This window comes from Pelophylax lessonae, assembly GCF_965119305.1.
Source record: "Pelophylax lessonae genome assembly, chromosome: 2".
NCBI classification, from domain to species: Eukaryota; Metazoa; Chordata; class Amphibia; order Anura; family Ranidae; genus Pelophylax; species Pelophylax lessonae.
Genome location: NC_138769.1, coordinates 559,051,640 through 559,072,799, shown reverse-complemented (window position 1 = coordinate 559,072,799; position 21,160 = coordinate 559,051,640). Strand labels below are relative to the sequence as shown.

At 39.7% G+C, this 21,160-nt stretch overlaps 1 protein-coding gene across 3 annotated transcripts in view; it reads left to right on the top strand.

Moving 5' to 3' along the window:
* ITGA7 (integrin subunit alpha 7) overlaps nucleotides 1-21,160 on the top strand; it is a 270,988-nt gene that overhangs the window by 200,381 nt on the left and 49,447 nt on the right. For all 3 annotated transcript variants that reach the window (XM_082248451.1, XM_082248450.1, XM_082248452.1), the window contains exons 11-14: nucleotides 228-289; nucleotides 2,150-2,319; nucleotides 5,409-5,558; nucleotides 13,714-13,829. In XM_082248451.1, the coding sequence (XP_082104577.1) occupies nucleotides 228-289; nucleotides 2,150-2,319; nucleotides 5,409-5,558; nucleotides 13,714-13,829 (498 nt within the window). The remainder of the gene's footprint in view (nucleotides 1-227; nucleotides 290-2,149; nucleotides 2,320-5,408; nucleotides 5,559-13,713; nucleotides 13,830-21,160) is intronic.

Below are 21,160 nucleotides of genomic sequence, written 5' to 3'. Positions count from 1 at the left end.
TATTCATCATGTTTTGTTCTGATGTCTTTTATTACAATTGTACAGTAGTTTTGCAATATATATATATATATATATAAAAATAGCACAATCTATGTTCAGCTGTAGTCATTTACTTTTTTCGGAAAAGATTTTTACAAACAAGATCAAAAACACTGTCTGGCTTTGAGTTCAGTGTTGAGCGTCATGCCTTGTTTAAATATTGTTGAGGCTCTTCTTTCTCGTTTCAGTGTGGAATTTAGAGTATGTTTCAGCTATAGCGCCTTCCCTGCAACCTACAATCCAAAGATCAGTGAGTAGCTTCTACCTCTGCCTTGTAAGACAGATTTATTTACTGTAAGCTTTTTAGAAGTTGACTTCATAAGTATTGATTTTGTTTATTAGAAATAGTTTTATGGAAATACGTAACTGAGAAGCAGCCAGTAGGTTACACAATGGAGATGCAGCTAATCAGCTTGCATGGCAAGCATCTGGATCTGTTAGGGCCTACATAGTTTTAGTTAAATATTAAACACATGCTGTGTCATACTGCCCTCGTACATAAGTGGCATAAATTGTACTGCAAGGAATGGGGCTTACTGTGCATGAGCATCTACAAATTTCAGCAAAGCACCTGCACAGCACTCTTAAGCCCCGTACACATGATAAGAAATTCGGAAGGGAAATTTCGTCCGACGACCGATCTGCCGATTTTTGGATTGTTAGTATGGGGCTTTCGACAGCCAACTCCGACTTTTCGGCTGACAAAATCCTGATGTGCAGGCTATAAAATTTTTGTTGTCCGTAATACAACGTCCGATTTTCATCTCATTAGTACAGATTTAGACGGAAAAAAATCTTAAGTGCAAGACTAGGGATGCTCAGAAACGAAAGAACACATACAAAGCAATCCAACACATGACATCACTTCTGAAGTAGAATTCTGTCGTACGGGAAAATTCGTATGAAAAAAACCTCTTCACTTTCCACATCAGACTAGCATGCCACAAAAAACGGACGACAGATCGTTCGATAATCTGATCGCGTGTACGGGGCTTAAGTAATAGTTTCATTTGAAATAGTTTGCATTATATCTGCCTGGGTAGAATAACTTATTGACCTTAACATGTAGATGCAACAGGATTATTTGAACATGGCTGGAATCATTTTCTTTTGTCACTGCAAAGACCTGCCCAATAAGCTTGGGATTGGGCCACGGACCTAGTGGCACCTTCGCAAGTCACCATGGAAGGAACAATGAGCAGTGAGCATTTCCCTCTCTGGGTTGGTGGATTAAAGGGTTGAGCCTACACACCACCTGTACATCTCTAAGCATGGCAGACAGCTGCAAGCTTCAGGGGCATTAAGCAAGAGTTTAGGCACTTGTCCACATTGTAGATGGGATAGTGGGCAGTAGACTGGGAGAGGCTGAATTGTCTGAGCTGTGTGTGGGTGTCATGGTATTTTTCATGTATGAATGTCTTATGCTGGGTACACACGGCTGAATATTGACCAAAATCAGCCAGTACAGTAGAAACCAGCCGACATTTGGCCTTTGTGTACAGCTTCCTGTCCAACAGATGCTGGTATTTTGACTAGCTTCTGTTGAATGCTTATGCTGAAAAACCAGCGTCCGAACAGTGCTCGCAGCCAATAGCTGAAAGCACTTACCAGTATATTGTGGTCGGGTGGGGGCGGTCCCCCTGTCACAACACAATAGCACAGCAGGGGAGATCGTTGCACTAACGTCGCTTGTGTTAGTACAGCAAACTCTCGGTTTGTTTTTGTTCAGCCCACTGGGTTGAATAAAAAAAAGACTTAGAGTGTACAACAGGCTTCAAGTTTTAAACCTTGTCCTTATTTTGTGAGTTGAGGCAGACATAGTCGCACATGCCACCTTCATATACATATAGTATAAGAAATGGCATTGTAGACACCTAAAGATAGAATCTCCAGGTAATAAATGGCTTCTACTGTAGCCTTCAGATCAAATGCTCACCATTTTGAGTACCTTCATACAATTTCGTCCAAGTTCTAAAATAATATTTTCATGATACTTTGTAAGTAGGCAGCTTTGGATATTTCCATTATCTTCTTATATGATGATAAAATAAACAAAAGCATTTTAATTGATATATTTATGTATCTTTTTGTATCATTTTTTTTCTTTTAGTTCTGAGATGTATATTTGAGGCTGAGGCAACTAGGAGGCAACAAGGGAAGTCCAGTCGTGTTTTTTTCATAACCCGACAACCAAATGATTTAGAACACCAGTTTAGTGCCACAGTAGAACTCCCCCGACAGGCCTCCAGCCGCTGTACTACTGCCATCTTCCAACTTCAGGTGACCTATACTATACATTTTCTTCATTCAGTGATGTGGATTTTTTTAAATCAAGTTTTTCATGCATGACTGTGTATATATAGTTAACACAGGTTCACCTATTTCCATTCATATTTGTTCACTTTGCAAAATTTCTATTTACTTAGAAAAGTGAACAATCAAACAAGTTTACATGGAATGAGGCTGTACTCATTTAATAAATGAACCCTAGTGCCTGTGTTTATAGTAGGTTTTAGGTTATATAAAAATGGCGTGGATTTTTCAGGGTTTACAGACAGGAAGTGAAGGGAAATTCTACAGAAAGGAAAGAGACAACAAAGAAAAGCTGACCGAAGCTCCAGCATTCCCTACTTACGTAGTGCCCATTTACGCTGGTGCATTATAAACTGCAATATGTGTTTTTTTTTTAAAACCCATATCATGTTTTTAGCACATTTTAATATATTATGTTAAAATTGAGCGCAATGCATGATGTGTTTTACATGCGTTTTCATCTCTTTCACCTGGAAAAAAATGTACATGTTTCCCACAATCGTGCAGTATGTTTTTGGTGCATTTTTGATGTGTTTCCTTTGACTATAATGGAAGGTGTGTTTTGGTGTGTTTTTCAAACAAGGCACCAAAGATATAAGCAGTAAACAGGACTTTTTGACGCAGGCCAAATATGCGAACAGATAGCATTTAAAGGGAACTATTTTTCATTTGCTTTTGTTGTACTGGAAAGCTTTAAATGGCAAAAGCGCACCAGTGTGAACAGGTCTCTAACTGAACAAAAGCATTTTAACTTCTGTGTGTGCTGCTGTTAGATTTCCCCTCACCTGTTCTGGGGTCAACCTTTTTACCAAACATTAAGTGAAGGGTTTAGAAACACTAGACTGGACTAGTATACGCTACCCTTGTAAAAGTATTCTTGTAAAAAGTAAAAGTAGAAAATGATTGTGAGGGTATCGTGAACATCCACATTATTTGACTGCATAAATATTTTAATTATTCTCCATAAAGTGTTACTAAACCCACAATAGTAAAATCAATGTGTGTATGCAGTAAAGCATGCTTTTTATACTCACTGTGGAACCTGAGGGGTTAATTCTCTGCATTGTGTAAAAAGGCTGTTTTATCCTGTCTTCTCTGTTCCTCCCCTTCTTCCACTGTCCCCAATCCATCTCCTGACAGTGACTTGGGAACACTCTGCACATGCTCAGTTTTGTGTGTATTGCTAGAGAGTTTTTTTTTTCTTGGTAGAGTGCATGTGATCAGCACAGGTCAAATCAACACTGTCCACACAGAGGGTCAGGGGTCCTGCAGCCTCATAGGACAGTTAGAGTAGAATGAAAATTCCTCCTACAAGCTTTAACCAGACACTGATAGAAGTCATATTGCTGATGAGAAAAGGTATTTAGCAGTTTACTAAAATAATTGCATTTCCATGTTCTGTGTACTGTGGGGGACTAGATATAATGAATGCAGGGTCCTGGGTTTAGAAACACTTGAGAAGTCAATGATTCATTAACCGCTTGCCGACCGCCGCAAGTACATTTACTGCGGCAGTCAGCCCCTCCTGGCTGGGCAAAGTGAAGTAGTACTATGTCGCTCGCCCAGAAGCCTGTAGGGGACGAGCGCGCCGCCGGAGGTGCGCTCCCGCCCCCGCTCGTTCCCTGACATCCCCGCGCGAGTGACTGGCAGGTCCGATGTCCGCCGGCAACTCGCATTCTCCCGCTGGAGAGGGAGAAAAGCAGGTGGCTGATGTAAACAAAGCTGTCAGTCATTCTCCCTGATGTAACTGCAGAGACTACATGATCCTGCTATGTAGGATCGTATGTCTCTGTGGTTAAATCAAAAGCCACGCCCCTTGACAGTTAGAAGCACGCCTCTAGGGACACACTTAACCCCTGGATCTCTAATGAAGTTAACCCCTTCCCTGCCAGTGTCATTTTTACAGTAACAATGCATATGTATAGCACTGATCACTGTTGTAATGTCACTGGTACCCCCAAAAGTGTCAAAAATGTCAGTCAGGGTTCCGATCTGTCCGCCGCCATGTCGCAGTCCCGCAAAAAAAAAAAAAAAACGCAGATCGCCGCCATTACTAGTTAAAAAAAAAAACAATAAAAATTACATAAATCTTTCCCGTAGTTAGTAGACGCAAAGACTTTTGCGCAAACCAATCAAAATACGCTTATTGCGATTTTTTTTTAACAAAAATATGTAGCAGAAAACAAATTGGCCTAAAATGTTAAAAAATTTTTGGGGAATTTCATATAAAAAAATGTGAAAAATATTGTTATTTTTTCAAAATTGTCGCTCTTTTTTGTTTATAGCGCAAAAAATAAAAATCACACAGGTGGTCAAATACCACCAAAAGAAAGCCCTGTTTGTGGGAAAAAAAGGACGTCAATTTAATTTGGGTACAGCGTTGCACGACTGCGCAATTGTCCGTTAAAGTCACGCAGTGCCAAATCGCAAAATAGGCCCTGGTCTTTGAGCAGCCAAATCCTCCGGGGCTTAAGTGGTTAAGTAAGGAAATTAGCTTGGTATAGATGGGTGAAGTCCAGGGAAATGAGCATCAATAGGAGATCTCGGTGCAGTCACTCACACAGCTGGCTGTGCAGGGAGGTGACGAGACCGATTTCTTCTTTGGTTGGATACCTGACACATGCTCCAGTCTGCCAATGTTTAAACATATAGTTGTATAAATAGGTTCCTTTTTCTTTTATGCTCATGTGTCTGCTTTGTTGAAAGCCTTTTTTTTTTAGGGTGGCTTCTCCTATATTTGGATTTTGAATGCTTTTCTGTAAACTTTTGGAAACATTTTTTTGGTTTTGACAATGATGCAAAAAAAAGTAAGAAAATTAGAAATGATTGAAATCTGTTTATTTTTTTATTAGACCGACAACATATGAATCTTTATTATCGGTGCTGCAGTACATAGACAAGTTAGTTTTCAGTTTTTGAAAGCAGTAATGTCACTTCTACTTAGAATTCTTTATTTACTACTTTAAAGTATCATATTCCTATGTATATCTGACATGTGTAACTTGTGTTGATGTTTGATACTTGTCCTATTTACTGATCTACTTACTCACTAACAGGAGGAGATTAGTGACAAGCTTCGATCGATCCCAGTGACTCTGACATACAATATCCTAGAAGCAAGACACAAGCGTCAGTCTACAGAAGACTCGCTGCCCCCTCTCATGCCTATTCTCAGTGAAGAAGAGCCCAATGTCTACAACACGGAGGTGAGATATAAATGGCATTATGAGGGCTAAGTGTGAGGATGATGTTTGATCACCCTCACTCAAAAGATAGATTTACAGTCGGGAAAATAATTATTTGATCCCCTGCAGAATTTGTAAATTTGCCCACTTAAAAAGAAGTGAAGGGTCTGTAATTTTTATCATAGGTGTGTTTTAAATGATAGAGATTAAAAATCCAGAAAAAAACACACGATACAAATGTTATAAACTGAGATGCAGTTTGGTGAGTAAAGTAAGTATTCGATCCCCAAGAAAAACATGACTTAGTACTTGGTGGAGAACCCATTGTTGGAAAGCACAGAGGTAAGACGTTACTTGTAGTTAGTGATCACGTTTGCACACATTTTAGCAGGGATTTTGGTCCATTCTTCTTTACAGATCTTCTCTAAATCCTTAAGGTTTCTTGGCTGTGGCTTGGCAACTTGAAGTTTCAGCTCTCTCCATTAATTTTCTTTTGGATTAAGGTCTAGAGACTGGCTAGGTCACTTCATGACCTCAACATGCTTCTTCTTAAGCCACTCAGTTGTTGCTTTAGCTGTATGTTTTGAGTCATTGTCATGTTGGAAAACCCATCCATGATCCATCTTTAGTGTTTTTGATGAAGGAAGAAGGTTCTCATCCAAGATTTTACAACCCATCCATCCATTGGCCCCTCAATGCGGCAAAGTTGGTCTGTACCTTTAGCAAAGAAACAGCCCCAAAGCATAATGTTTCCACCTCCATGCTTGACTGTAGGGATGGTTTTCTTTCGGGTCAGCATTTTTCTTCCTCCAAACACGGTGAGTCCCCCTCCTCAAAAAGGCACCTGGATAGTCATGCCAATGACCATCTAAATGATTCAGAGAAGGATTGGGAGAAAGTGCTGTGGTCAGAAAAGACCAAAATTTACCTATTTGGCATTAACTCGACTTTCCCTGTTTGGAAGAAAAAAAATGCTGACTATGACCCTATAAACACCATGCCTACATTCATAGACGGAGGTGAAAAAATTATGCTTTGGGGCTATTTCTCTGCTAAAGGTACAGGCCGTCTTTGCTGTATTGAGGGACCAATGTATGATGTATAGTAAAATCTTAAATGAGAACCTTCTTCCCTCTGTGCTTGCAAACAAGAGTTTCTCCACCAAGTACTCAGTCATGTTTTGCTTGGGGATCAAATACTTATTTTACTCACTGAACTGCAACCTAATTTATAGCATTTGTTTTATGTGTTTTTTTCTCTTGAATTTTGGTTAATATTCTGTCTATATCATTTAAAATACACCTTTAATGAAAATATAGAACCTTCCTTTCTTTGTAAGTGGGCAAAATTACAAAATCTGCAGGGGATCAAATAATTATTTTCCCCACTGTATGTTCAATTCGATTATTTGTATTGTTCTACATACTGTTTTAGGCTGGGCACACACAACCAGTGGGTTGAGCGAAAAAAAATGACATATCCCTGCATCAATACAAGCAATGGTAATGCAGGAACCTCTCCCACTGAGACACTGTGGGGTTGATTTACTAAAACTGGAGTATGCAAAATATGTTGCAGCTGTGCATGCATGGTAGCCAATCAGCTTCTATCTTCAGCTTGTTTAATTAAGCTTCAACAAAAAAAAAAACCTGGAAGCTGATTGTTTTCTGTCCAGAGCTGCACCTGATTTTATACTCTCCTGTTTAAGGCCCCTTTCACACATACGGTCCGTTCAGTTCATCAGTTCAGTCACGTCAAAATGTATCAGTTTTCCATTCGTTTTTCATCCCTTTTTCGCCAGTTGTCATCCGTTTTTTTGTCAGTTGTTATCCGTTTTTCATCCGTTTTTCGTCAGTTGTCATCCGTTTTTCGTCAGTTGTTATCCGTTTTTCATCCGTTTTTCGTCAGTTGTCATCCGTTTTTTGTCAGTTGTTATCCGTTTTTCATCCGTTTTTCGTCAGTTGTTATCTGTTTTTCATCCGTTGTCATCCGCTTTTCATCCGTTGTCATCCGTTTTCATCCGTTGTCATCCATTTTTCATCAGTTGTCATCCGTTTGTCGTCCGATCCGTTTTTTTGATGGATGAAAAATAGGGCATTCATCCGTTCAAAAAAAACGGACATTGAAGGAAGCGGATGAAACGGATGTTAACTGATGATCATCCGTTGTCATCCGTTTTTACATAGAGATACATTGATGTCCGTTTTTCATCCATCAACGGATGGATGAAAAACGGACAAACGGACAGCATGTGTGAAAGGGGCCTTAGTAAATCAGCCCCTGTATTCTGACCAGGGGACGGCTCCAGCCACCTCTCCCACCCACCAGAATCCTTGTTCGACAGAAGCTGCACTCACGACTGGCTTCTGTTCAACAGAGAGCTGTACACACAGACCAAAAGTTGGCCAGTACCTGTTGAACTGGACAATTTTCTTTTTATTTTAAGCTTGTTCAGTCATCTATTGTCTTGAAGTGCAAATACGTGCAACCCAGAATTTCACTGTTTAGAGCACTACTAAAAGTATATATATATATATGGGAAGTATGGCCCACTCTTTCATTTTGGCTATACCCAGTTGGAGGTTGTGTCGGTTGTGTGTTGGTGCCGGATGACATTCCTCCATAACAAACATAAGGGAGTAAAGAAATGTAGAGAGATGGGAGTGAGGTGTTAACCCAGATCCTTAACCTGTAACAAGGAAACATTAGTTATGGTTAATGGCTTGGCTTCAGCAACTCTCCACAAAGCAGAGAGACTGCCCAGGAATATGTGTCACTTAAACTGAGAAGTTCAAAAAGAAAGCACCAGGAGCCCATTGTCCTGTATTGTAATCACAAATAGCAAAAGGAAGGCAAAAGCCAATGTGTTTAGGGGGGCAAAAATCCCCCTTCATAAGGGCTATAAAAAAATTCATATAAAGCAAATAATTGTACAGAATGTTAAAACAACTAAAACAAGACCAGTAGAAGTCATTCATATAGAAGCATTTGTAAAGGTTTTGCAAAATGACCACTAGAGAGCAAAAAAACAAAAAATTTGATCCAATTGAAGAATAAAATGGTACATATGAACTAACTTTGTAATATAATAATCCTCGTCCTGTGTAAAAAAAAACAGTATAGTCTGAAAGTCATTGAGTAATATAGTGTATCAATGTATTATGTTTAAATGTTTTTTTTTTATAAATGCATTGGGATTTAACCCTTTAACTCCTTCCTACCTATCACCCCTTATGGATATTTTTCTGCTGATCTTTATTTATTTTTTCATTTTATTATCACTTATCATTAATATTTAAATTTTTCTTTCATTTAATTAATCGTGGCTTTTTTTCAGTGTTCCTAAACTGAAAAAAAAATGCCTTTTTTTCCCGTTTACGAAGATTACGTCATGCTTTGTACTAGAAACAATAATTTTGCCAGGCAATATTGGCAAAAGAAAGCCTGGTTTGCCCCCCAAAAAACATGCATGTTCTACTTACCTTAAAGTGGTTGTAAAGGCAGAAGGGTATATACCTTACTGCATTCTATGCAGTAAGGTAAAAAACCTTCTGCATGCAGCTTCCCCCCCAACTCCCCCTAAATACACACCTGAGTCTCATTTCGATCCAGTGATGTACATGAGAGCTGTGGCTTCTGCGGCTCTCTTGCACATTGGCTCAGACTTAGACTGTCAATCAGAGCCAGTCATGAGGGAGCAGGGGACGGGGCCGAGCCCTGCTTTGTGTGTCTTATGGACACACAGAGCAGGGCTCAGAAGCAAGTACAAACGAGTGCCCACCATAGCAAGCGGCTTGCTATTGGTGGCACCTGGCTGGGGGGGTGGAGCTAGGATCGCTGGTGGCGGACCCAAAAGGAGGAGGATTGGGACTGCTCTGTGCAAAACCATTGCACAGAGCAGGTAAGTATGACATGTTTCTTATTTTAAAACAAAAAAAACAACCCAGCCTTTAATATTAAAGTTATATTTAAATTATCAGTGAGTAAACCGGCCTATAATGGATATGTAAAAATTCCTTAGGTCCATAAGGCCTGGTTCACACCTATGCATATTTAAGTGCATTTTCAGTTTTGAAGAAACACACTTCAGTCCATTTAATATGGTTGCCTATGGGTCACGTTCACATCTGTGCATTTTATGGAAAGGGCCAGGGACCAGCAGGTTGTGTTTTTGGTTCCATAGACTTCAATGGTTTAAAAATGTGTATTGAAAAAAGCAAAATGCACCCGGAATATGCATCAATTGCAACCTGCATAGGTGTGATCCAGGTCTAAAGGGGCATAAAGGTACAAGAGCTGAAGTGGTTCAACACAGTGCTTTAATTATACTTATAAGTCACTGTAAATCTAGTATAATATGGATATTTGCATTATTTATATGGAATGCAGAACCAGAAGTAGTGTTATGCATTAATAAAGCATTAGTTTTCTGTACCTGATTGACTACACTTATCTGAATTCAGATGACTTTGCTTTTTAAAATGGAGTCAGAAAGTCTAGTTTAGTCACATTAGGTCTTAAAAAATATATTTCGTCCTGAAGGTTGAAAACTCTTTTAGCATTTTTCTCAATATATCAGGATGCAAACATTTTATATGTTCTTTAAGCTGTCTTTATTTCTGTCTATATCCTCCAAAGTGTCCCTATGTAACATTTTTGAGAGACTGATGTTAAAGCGGAGTTCCGGGCACAAAAACGACCTAATCGATTTTGTGCCCATCCGCTTGCTCTGCTTCACCTGAAAAGGAATTGGATAGTTAGGATTATTTTTTTTTTTTACTTACCTTGTAATTGTAGAAAGAAATACTCTCCTTTCGTCACTTCCTCCCTCTGTGGCCTCTCTTCCGGTTTGCAATGATTCCGGGGGGGAGCTGAACGTCATCGCTCCCAGGAATCAATGCGACGGCACCGGGCCCGCTCGTCGCTTCCGGTGCGACGCCGCATTCCCTGCTAAACAGCTTCTGGGCATGCCCAGAAGCTGTGTAGGAATGCGGCGCCGCGCCGGAAGTGACGAGAGGGGCCGGTGAAGGCGCATTCTGGGAGAAGAAGACGCGGAAGAGTACGCAGAAGAGTATCGCGCTGGCTTCAGCTGCCCACAACAGAGATGGCAACGCTGGAGAAGAAATTTTATAAGTGAGTATTTCTTCTTGCAGGTAAGTGCGAACCGGGACAGATCAGAGGCTAGCCATTGTGGAATGTACTAGCCCTGACTGTCCCTGGGGTATGTTTATTGAAAAACTGTTTTTCTGCCTGGAATTCCGCTTTAACTCAGTAAAAATATATTAAATTGAGTTGATTCCTTACAAGTCTTCTTTTTGGCTCATTGATGTTTCATGATCATGTTATGTAATCCTTAAGTCAAGTCTGACTCTTGGACCTAATGGACTTTGGCACACCAAACTTGAGCAGTTCTCTAAAATTTCTCTGGTAATGTTTATTGTTGCATAAAACATTAGCATTTCTTGGGTTTACTCTTTGCGCTGATTGTTTTTTATGTATATTTATTAATATTTATTGTTGCACTATTGCTACCTAGCCACCTTAACCTCTATGTCCCTGATTACCTTTAGATCTTTCCATCATAAGTGTTTTCTCCTGTGAATCCCACCTTCACAGAATTTAACCTCAATATCTGGGATTTAGCATGAATTCTAGTTCTTCATTTACTCTTTTCAGCATTTGGTTTAGATATTTTTATATCTGTTGTAGGTGTATACTGTACACATTCATTTATGAGTTTCCTTGCATAATTTAAACAATCCTCATTATGCCATATATTATATACATATTATTACTTTATACTACACATCTTTGTGGTTGTTCTTTATTATTAATTGTGCTGTAGCAGCTAAATGATGTACAAAAAGCACATACAGTGCTGTAAAAAAGTATTTGCCTCTTCCTGTTTTTTTTTTTTTTTTTTTGCATATTTATCACACTTACATGATTCAGATAATCTAACATATTTAATATTACACAAGGATAACCCGAGTAAATACAAAATGCAGTTTTTAAATGATGATTTAATTTATTAAGGGAAAAAAAGCTTTCCAAACCTGCCAGGCCTTATACGAAAAAGTCATTGTTCCTTAAACCTAATAACTGGTTGTGCCTCCTTTGGTGGCAACAACTGCAATCAAGGATTTGCAATAACTGGCAATGAAACTGGCAATGAGGGAATTTTGGCAACTTCAAAACCTTAATTTTTTTTTTTGTAGCCATTCAGAGGTGGATTTGCTTGTGTGTTTTTTGAATAATTGTCCTACTGTATAACCCAAGTGCGCTTGAGCCTGAGGTCACAAACTGATGGCTGGACACATGCTCCTTCAGGGTTTTTTGGTAGAGCGCAGAATTCATGGTTCTATCAATTATGGCAAGTCGTCCAGGTCCTGAAGTTGCAAAGCAGCCCCAGACCATCACACTACCCCCACCATGTGTGACTGTTGGTATGATGTTCTTTTTTATGAAATGCTATGTTATTTTTTTGGCAGATATAACGGTATGCACACCTTTCAAAAAGTTCAACTTTTGCCTCATCAGTCCACAGAATATTTCCCCAAAAGTCTTGGGGCCAATCAAGATGTTTTTTTGCAAATATGAGACAAGCCTTTGTGTTCTTTTTGGCCAGCAGTGGCTTTCGCCTTGGAACTCTCCCTTGGATACCATTTTCTTTCTTATAGTTGAATCATGAACACTGATTTTAACTGAGGCAAGTAAGGCCTGCAGTTCTTTAGCTGTCGTTCTGGGTTCTTTTATGACCTCCTGGATGAGTCGTTGTTGTGCTGTTGGAGTAATTTTGGTAGGCTGGCCACTCCTGGGAAGGTTCACCACTGTTCAAAGTTTTCTCCATTTGTTGATGATGGCTTTCACTGTGGTTCGCTGGAGTCCCAAAGCCTTGTAACCCTTTCCAGACTCACGCATGTCAATTACTTTGTTTCTCATCTGTTCTTGGATTTCTTTAGATCAAGGCATGATGTGTTGCTTTTTGATATCTTTTAGTGTGCTTCATACAGCTTCTATTTAATTAATTTCTTGATACAACAGGCCTGGCAGTTATCAGGCCTGGGTGTGCCGAATGAAATCTAACTCTTAGGCTGTGTTCACACTGAATTCGGATGCGGCTCACACCAGGGGTCCAGTGCATCCCTGTTCTCTGTTTGGGGGACAAATCAGGCCCGAATTTTTGCCTGCATTAGGACTTGAAACAAAGCCAAAGATGCACAGGACCCTTGTGCAATCCACTCCGTAGCCATCCCGGAGATGTGTGAACCGGCTCCATTTAGAGCTGGTCACAGTCTCCTGTCATGCAAATTGGATGCGGGGAAATGCGCATCCACTTTGCATACATTTGAAGCCAGCCTTAAGCTTTCCGCAAAATGTGGTTAATCACAGTTTATTCATGATTTAGTTAGAACGGGCAACTACTTTTTTACATAAGGGCAGGCAGGTTTGGACAGCTTTTTTTTCATTAAATTAAATCATCATTTAAAAACTGCATTTTGTATTTTCTCGGGTTATCTTTGTGTAATATTAAAATATTTTTGATGATCTGAATCATTTAAAGCAGTTGTATACCCAACTTTCTTATTTTTACCTACAGGAAAGCCTATTATAAGGCTTACCTGTAGGTAAAATGAATATCTCGTAAACCTGCACAGTTTAGGAGATATTCACCCTGCATGTAGCCGCTGACGTCAGGTCCGGCATTCTGTGCCGCAAATACAGAGCTTCTTTCCAGAGCCGAGGGCTCCCACGCACGTGACTTCATTGTGGCTCCGGCAAAACTCACAGCGCTGGAGCCCGCGATTCCGGAAGAAAGGACAGGAGAAGATGTCTGTCCTCTTAGCAGTGACCGGGCGCCACTGAGAGGGCTTCATTCAAAGGTATTTCATAATGTGCTAGTATGCGATGCATATTTGCACATTATGTCTTTATCTTCCAGTTTTTTTTTTTTTTTTTTTCCAGTGGGTTTACAACCGCTTTAGGTGTGACAAATATACAAAAAAAAAAAAAAAAAAAATCAGGAAGAGGCAAATACGTTTTTACAGCACTGTATATCTGTATGTTGGACAAGGTTAAAGTTCACCAGTTGCTTGTGCATTTCTGCCCCAAGTTGATATATAGTATGAAAAATTGAATGTGATTCACACAAAATGTGTTTTTTTTTTCTGATCAGGTAAACTTTTTGAAAGAAGGCTGCGGAGAGGACAAAATATGTCAAAGTAACCTTAAGTTGAACTATAGTTTCTACTCTCGTGTTGGCAACACGGAACAGTTTGTTGCATTGCCCATGTAAGTGCAAAAAAATAAAATGTGAAGACTGAATGATAATTTTAGCAGCTGAGTCATTACAACACAAATGTGGTTGTTGTCCATAGAGACCATGTAGAATGAATTGTTCCATAAAATGAAACATGATACCTGATTATTACTGACCTGAGTTCCACTTCTAGGCTCATTTTCTTTTCTCTGTTTTAAATTTGGGGTTGATTTTATGCTTTTAATATAGTTATGTTGACACGTATGTTAACATAACTATATTAAAAGCATAAAATCAACCCCAAATTTGTATATCCCACTCATAATAAAAAAGCAGTAGTATTGAACAGAGCACCTCGAATCTCACCCTCCCCCAATAAGTTGTCAGCATATGATGGAACCCCCAATATTTACATAGAATTACTTGGCAGAGCCCATACTAAGTGTAATATAATATTGATTGGGTTATGCCATTGGAGGATGGGGATTTCATCTCAACGTGTTTCGCAATGGTTCCAGTCTGCCAATAGGCATATCACTATTTTCCTATCTGGCTATTAATAGGCAAATCACGTGACTATCATTTAATATCTATAGGTAAAACTTTTTTAAAAAAAACCTGCGCTAGAAACTAGCTGCAAACATACAATATAAAATAAAAGAGAGAAGTGTAGTGCTACTAGATAAAATTACACCAAGGTGAGTAAAAAGTCCATTCCTTATTCAAATGAGCTGAATGATGAGCTCAAAATGAGGGATCCACCACCTCCTACAGTGACACACACAGCCTCTTACCAGATGGAATGGACCTATATTACAGGTGGTCAAAACACGCAGACTAAAGCCCAATGTAAACAGAGGATCTGATCCATCAATTGGTAGGCTCAGTTAAACCTCCTTCCAGCAGGAATGACCACAAAGAATCTTCCAAAAGATGTAACATCACCTTGGTGTATTTGATCTAGTAGCATTACACATCTCTGTTTTATTTAATATCTCTGGGTAGTTGTAAACCTGCCATACATAGTTTGAATATTAAGCCAGTGAGCCTCCTGGGTCCGTCCAACATAGTACTGTATGTAGTCACGCAGGAGGGAAGAGACCCAGAGGTCAAGGCCACAGCAGGCTAATTAGCATCTAATTACTGAGCCTTTTATATTTTGGGGATCACATGTTACAATGCTTCCTGGATGGTTTATCTACATGTCTAAAGAGGTTCCTCGGATGATGTAAAGGCCCTGACTGGGTTTAAGCCACAAGTGTCTAACAACTTTGTCTATGGTGGCGGTGATAGTTGAATAATTACACACTATAAGGTAGTGGACGGTGCCACACTGATAAAGAGTATTTTCCATCAAGCTTGAGCTTTACTAAAACACCAGTGTTTGGAGTATTGAATTGAATCCTATTACCAGCGCAACTCTGTATAAGAATACATGATATGGGACTGTGTTATATCTCACAGAAGAGTTGCTGCTTTAATGTTCTGTATATAATTTAGGTTTTTAGTGCAGTTTCTATCCTGTTTGACAGTTTGAATATCATCAGATTGTTGCTGAATTAGCAATTAGCTATAATTTAAGACTTAGGTCACCCTGTCGCCACCACCCTGTTCGAAAAAAGTCAGATTTTCAATAGATTTTTGTCAAAGGAGCTGGTTGGAAAATTGTTGACTAAACCATAACTGCATCCTATCGTGGCGCAGATGTTGAATGTCAGAATACCTGTATGGGAGATTCCCTTATCTATGTTGTATGCTGGGGGTGAAGGATGCTATTAGATTTCTTTTGTTTAGCCCATTGGCTGAGCAAGAGAAATCTTTACGTGTATGGCTAGCCTTAAGGGCCGTACACACTTGACGAAAATCGGACGAAATATCCTCCGATTTTTCTCTGTCTTCTCAGCGTTCATTACCGTTTTTAGTTGACAGTGCATAAATGTTCACAAAATTTCTCGTCCGATTTTTCTTTTTTTTTTGGCACATTTGTTCCTAGACTTCCGGGTTGTCAGCAACTTCAGATCATGCGCGGTCTTTCGTATCCGATTTTTCACGGACGTACTGCATACACATTAAACGAAAATCGGTCATCTGAAGACGGACAAAAAAAATTTTGGTGTTTGTCCCTCCGTTTTTTTTTGTTGAAAATGTCGGCATCGGCTGCTGAAAGTTGTGTACACACTAGGCGAAAATCGGACGATTTCACCTCGGGCGGGAATTTTCGGCAGATTTTCTACTAGTGTGTACCCCACTTAAGTCAGGTCTATCACAGAGTAATAATGTGACTCAAGCCTGTCTCCCAGCTTTGTAATCCGTGGATGTGCATCATCATCCAAGATTTAAATACATGACTGAAGTCTTCAGAAGGGTTGCAATTAAACAAGCAAATACAGGAAGGTATATAAGGGAATGCATTTTTTGAAAACTATTAAAACCATATGCTTTTCAGACGGCAACTCTTTTGGTATACTGTAAAACTGTACAGCTAAAGGATTGTTGTAATTGCTTGGTTTTACTTCTAGTTTTCAAGAAACAAGCACCTTTTATTTTAAGGCTTATACACACACTATAAAAAATCGGGTGAAAATTTTAATCCAAAGAACTTTCGTATGATTTTTATATAGTGTGTACACAACCTTCTACAGCCTATTCCAACCTTCTGAATGAAAGTTTACGAAGGGTCAAGCCCCCAAATTTTTCTTGTATGGGAACAGAACAAACAATTTTCACTTAATGTCTGCTGTTTTTCGTACACTTTTCATATGAGAAAAATCAGAAACGAAAGACTGCACATGATCAGAAACAATAAAACACAAGAAAAAAAAGCTTTTGTCGTACGAGAATTTTGGTACGAATTTTCTTTCATTGGTTCAGATTTGCTGTGAAACAACCAGGAAAATCAGGAAATTGTTCATCCAGATTTTCTTATAGTGCGTACCCCACTTGAAACTGTGTTGGACATTTTAGGCCTCATGCAAACTGGATGTGTTTTCGCCTTTCCTCCTAGCAGCAGTGTTTTGGCAGAATGTCTGTAAACTTGTGTTAACCCGTTTAGACACATCAAGTGCTTGGGTGTAAATTCATTTAATTGGCTAAAATAATCATTTATTCTGGCCATTGAAATAAATTAACACTCAAACACTAAATGTGCCTAGCATTGACATGCATTTAGGCGCATTAACACATGTCGAGCATCTGCCAATACGCCACCGCTCCTGGACAAACTGGCAGTGGGGGGGGGAGGGATTTGGATGCTCCTGCCTCTAAATGCCTTTGTGTGCATTAACACATAGACTAGCAAGTAGGGGGATGTGGAGGCAGAAAAAAAATATGTCAGGGTGCCTTCTGGGATCTTTAGGGGTACCTTGGCAAAATGCAAAAACATTGCCTCAAATTGCCCAAAATTGTCAGCAAGCTGGCATGTGAATCTCGCCTGCATTTTTTTGTTACACAAAGCCATGTGTTTAATTTTGTGCAGCATTACAACCTTGGGCACTAAAAGAAGTGGCACCGTGCAAGCTAGCTGCTGGGATTCTAATAAATGATGAGCTCATAAATTGACAAGACATTGAGAACCTGAGGATGTCCTTGTTTGCCCTTCTCTGTCTGCACTGGGGTCACATTAGCTGAATGAGGGAGGGAAACTGAGGGAGAGGAGAAACACTGGAATACTAGTCAGTACCAGTGTGCAAAGGTGTATAAAATAAATCATCTCAAATGTTGGGTGTCCTACGTGTGTCGATGCGTCTACATTATGTAAAACTATTCGTTTCTTTTACATTTTAGAATGGGGTGCCTCGAGATTGTGCATAATTTTAAAGGGTGCCTTGACTGAAAAAAGGTTGAGAAACACCGTGCTAGACTTTCATACAATAGCTTGCTATCAAATATAATCTTCAAATGTTTTTACATTGAACATATTGCCAGTGACAAGACAAGCTTTGTTGTTTCCTGGTATAGTCTAGCAAATGTATTCTCTATATTCTACAAATAATTTTTTTTCATAAAAATAGCTCTCCCATGGTTATTAACCAGCAAAAAAAAAAAAAAAAAAACTGATTGTATTACTAGTGCATGAGAAAGTAGTGACTGAAGGATTAGAGGCACGGATTATTAAAACCACATGGTTTCCCTTTCCCATGAATTGCTACTGTACTCTGCAATTATAGTACATTATTATTACAAAATCAATTCAGCAATTGGAGGAGAGCAGGTGAATCTGACTTTTTAATCATATCCATCCCCAGTTCCGGCTGTTCTGCATGAGGTCAGAGATGTTTTTAGATCTTTATGGGTTTGACAATGCAGTGCAGTCATAGAGGCCGAATCAGACAGACCCTACCTGAATGTGTCCTGTTTTGGGCATTTATATGGATTGAGGAACGTTGTCTTTTATCACCTGGAGAAGTTGATTGCTTTGGACCTGTGAACCACATGTTTACACCACTGCCCAATGTGGAGTTAAAGGCCTGTTTCATATGTGCTTCAGCTTGTATAAGAGCAGTGTGAACAGCCAGCTTTGATAAAGCATTTGCGGAGCTTTCAGCAAGCTTTTTTGAAGCTTTTAAAGTACCATTCAGCTCCACTTTGTAAATGATGATCAAAGATCTTAATAGGAGTGCTGATTGCCATTTTAATCAAGCTTCTAGCAGGCTTCAGCCTTTTTTTAAAAACCACTTAAGCCCCGGAAGATTTTACCCCCTTCCTGACCAGGCCCTATTTTGCGATTCTGCACTGCGTGACTTTAATGGACAATTGCGCGGTCTTGTGACGCTGTACCCAAATGAAATTTATGTCCTTTTTTTCCCACAGAGCTTTCTATTGGTGGTATTTAATCACCTGTGCGATTTTTACTTTTTGCGCTGTAAACAAAAAAAGAGCAACAATTTTGAAAAAATAACAATATTTTTCACATTTTTTATATAAAATGTCCCCTAAAAAAATGTAAAAATCAAAATTTTTTAACATTTTAGGCCAATTTGTTTTCTGCTACATATGTTTGGTAAAACATTGGTTTGTGCAAAAGTTATTGCATTTACTAACTAAGTGTTTTTTTTTTTTAACGAGTAATGGCGGCGATCTGTGATTTTTTTTGCGGGACTGCGACATTGCGGCGGACAGATCGGACCCTTGACTGACATTTTTGACACTTTTGGGGGTACCAGTGACATTACTACAGTAATCAGTGCTATACATATGCACTGTTACTGTAAAAATGGCACTGGCAGGGAAGGGGGTTAACTTTATTGGTGATGCAGGGGTTAAGTGTTTCCCTAGGGGCATGCTTCTTACTGTAAAGGGGTGTGGCTAGTGATGTAACCACAGAGACATACGATCCTACATAGCAGGATCGTATGATCTCTGCAGTTAGATCAGGGAGAATGACAGGCGGCTTTGTTTACATCAGCTGCCTGCCTTTCTCCCTCTCCACGGGGAGATCGCGAGTGACCGGCGGACATCGGGTCCGCCGGTCACACGCGCTGACTTGTTAGGGAATGAGCGGGGGTGCGCGCTCGCCCCCTAGAGGCTCTCAGGCTAGCGACGTAGCCCTACGTCACTTTGCCTGTACGGGGCTGACTGCCGCAGTAAATAGTCGTGCGGGGTTCGGCAAGTGGTTAAGCTTGTTGAAAGCCTGCTGAAGCCTGCTAGCAGCCTCCTTAAAATGGCAATCAGCACTTCCATTGGGACCTGTGTTCAACATTTACAAACTGGAGTTGAATGGTACTTTAAAAGCTTCAACAAAGCTTGCTGAAAGCTCTGCAAATGCTTTGTAAAAGCTTGTTCATGCTGATCTTATAGAAGCCGAAGCCCATGTGAAACAGACCTGTTAAATTTGAACTTTATGATTATATATTGCACTGTATACAAACACGTGGCTGAAAAGCTGAACAGATGGACATTTGTTCCATTTTCTTGCAGTGCTCCACCATGTAGTACTTCATTGCTAGGGTCTTAGTAACCAGTAAAGGCTTTAGCTTTCAACTGGTAAACAAGAGAATGGTGCTTATCTCCAAAGCTGGCATACATCAAGGCTTTTGTATATAATGGCAAACAGAACTAAATGTGAGGATTAAAGTGGCACTAAATTCAAGTTAAATGTAAAAAAATGTATTCAAGTATGTATTCCAAACAAAAAAAATACCTTATATTGCTTTCAACCTTCTCAAAATCTCCAAATTTATTTTTTGCTTTGTGATCCAACTTCCTGTTAGACTCCTGGTGCCCAACTTGCAGCCCCTTGGTATAATGTGCAGCCCTCAGACCTCAGTAGTCTGTAGTGGGAACATTGATTAGGGTAATAGCATTGATCTCTACCAGCCTCGTGTAACGTTCCAGGTTTCATATTGTCATCTGCAGCATATCTCAATGCCAAAAATGTAGCATGTTCACAGTCTCTGACCCTCATTTTCTCAATTAGGTGATGGTTCTGACAGTCCTCCAAAGCATTACAAATATTGTACATCACCCTTTGGTAATGTCAAGAGCCACATTTTTTTTATACCCCCTTTAGCATATAAGTTGACAACCCCGGTATTAGAGAGTGGTTATATTTGTTCTCCATGGTCCCACTGTATGAAGGAACATAGCCACCCTCTTGCTCCAGAGATGGGCTAAGACTATGGAAGATGCATAGAACAGTGCATATGACTCTAACTATCATGCACTGCTCAGAACTGTACAAGTAGAGAGAAAAACACAGAAAGAAATTATTTTATGAAAAAATGATTACAGGGTGATTAAGTAGTAGATGTGTATGGATTGTTTTTAGAAAAAAAAGACATTGTTTAATGTCACTTTAACAAAGGTTTTGTTGTCAATACTTTCTGTACCTGACATGGTCACTACCATAAATATATGCAAATGTATACAGAAGATAAAAATGTAATAATTACATTATAATAGTCTAGTCCAGCGGTCACCAACCAGTGGTCCATGGACCACTGATGGTCCACGAGAAAATTTTAGTGGTTCCCAGGGGTTCTGCCACAAATCAACATTGTGGCGGATGTATACCACCCAATGCTGTTTCCAGTGTTGTTCTCAATGTGTGCTGATAGTCAATAAATACTGTCAGCGCGCATTCCCACCCAATGCCTCTTCTGTAGTTCCAGCTCTTGTGAACTCAGAGGGAGGCGCCAGGAGTAATGCAGAGAGCAGGAGGTGAAGGAGGGGACTTCCAATGGCAGCGCTGATCACAGACTAAGGGAGGGAGCATGAAGTTCGAGCATATGGCTGCATAAGGAGGTGAGATCCAATGATTAGTCCGTGTAAGGCAGCAGTGTGATGCAGAGTGCAGGGGGGGGGGGTGAGATAAAGAGCATTGTGTGTATAAGGCTGCAGTGTAATGCAGAGTGAGGGGGGAGGG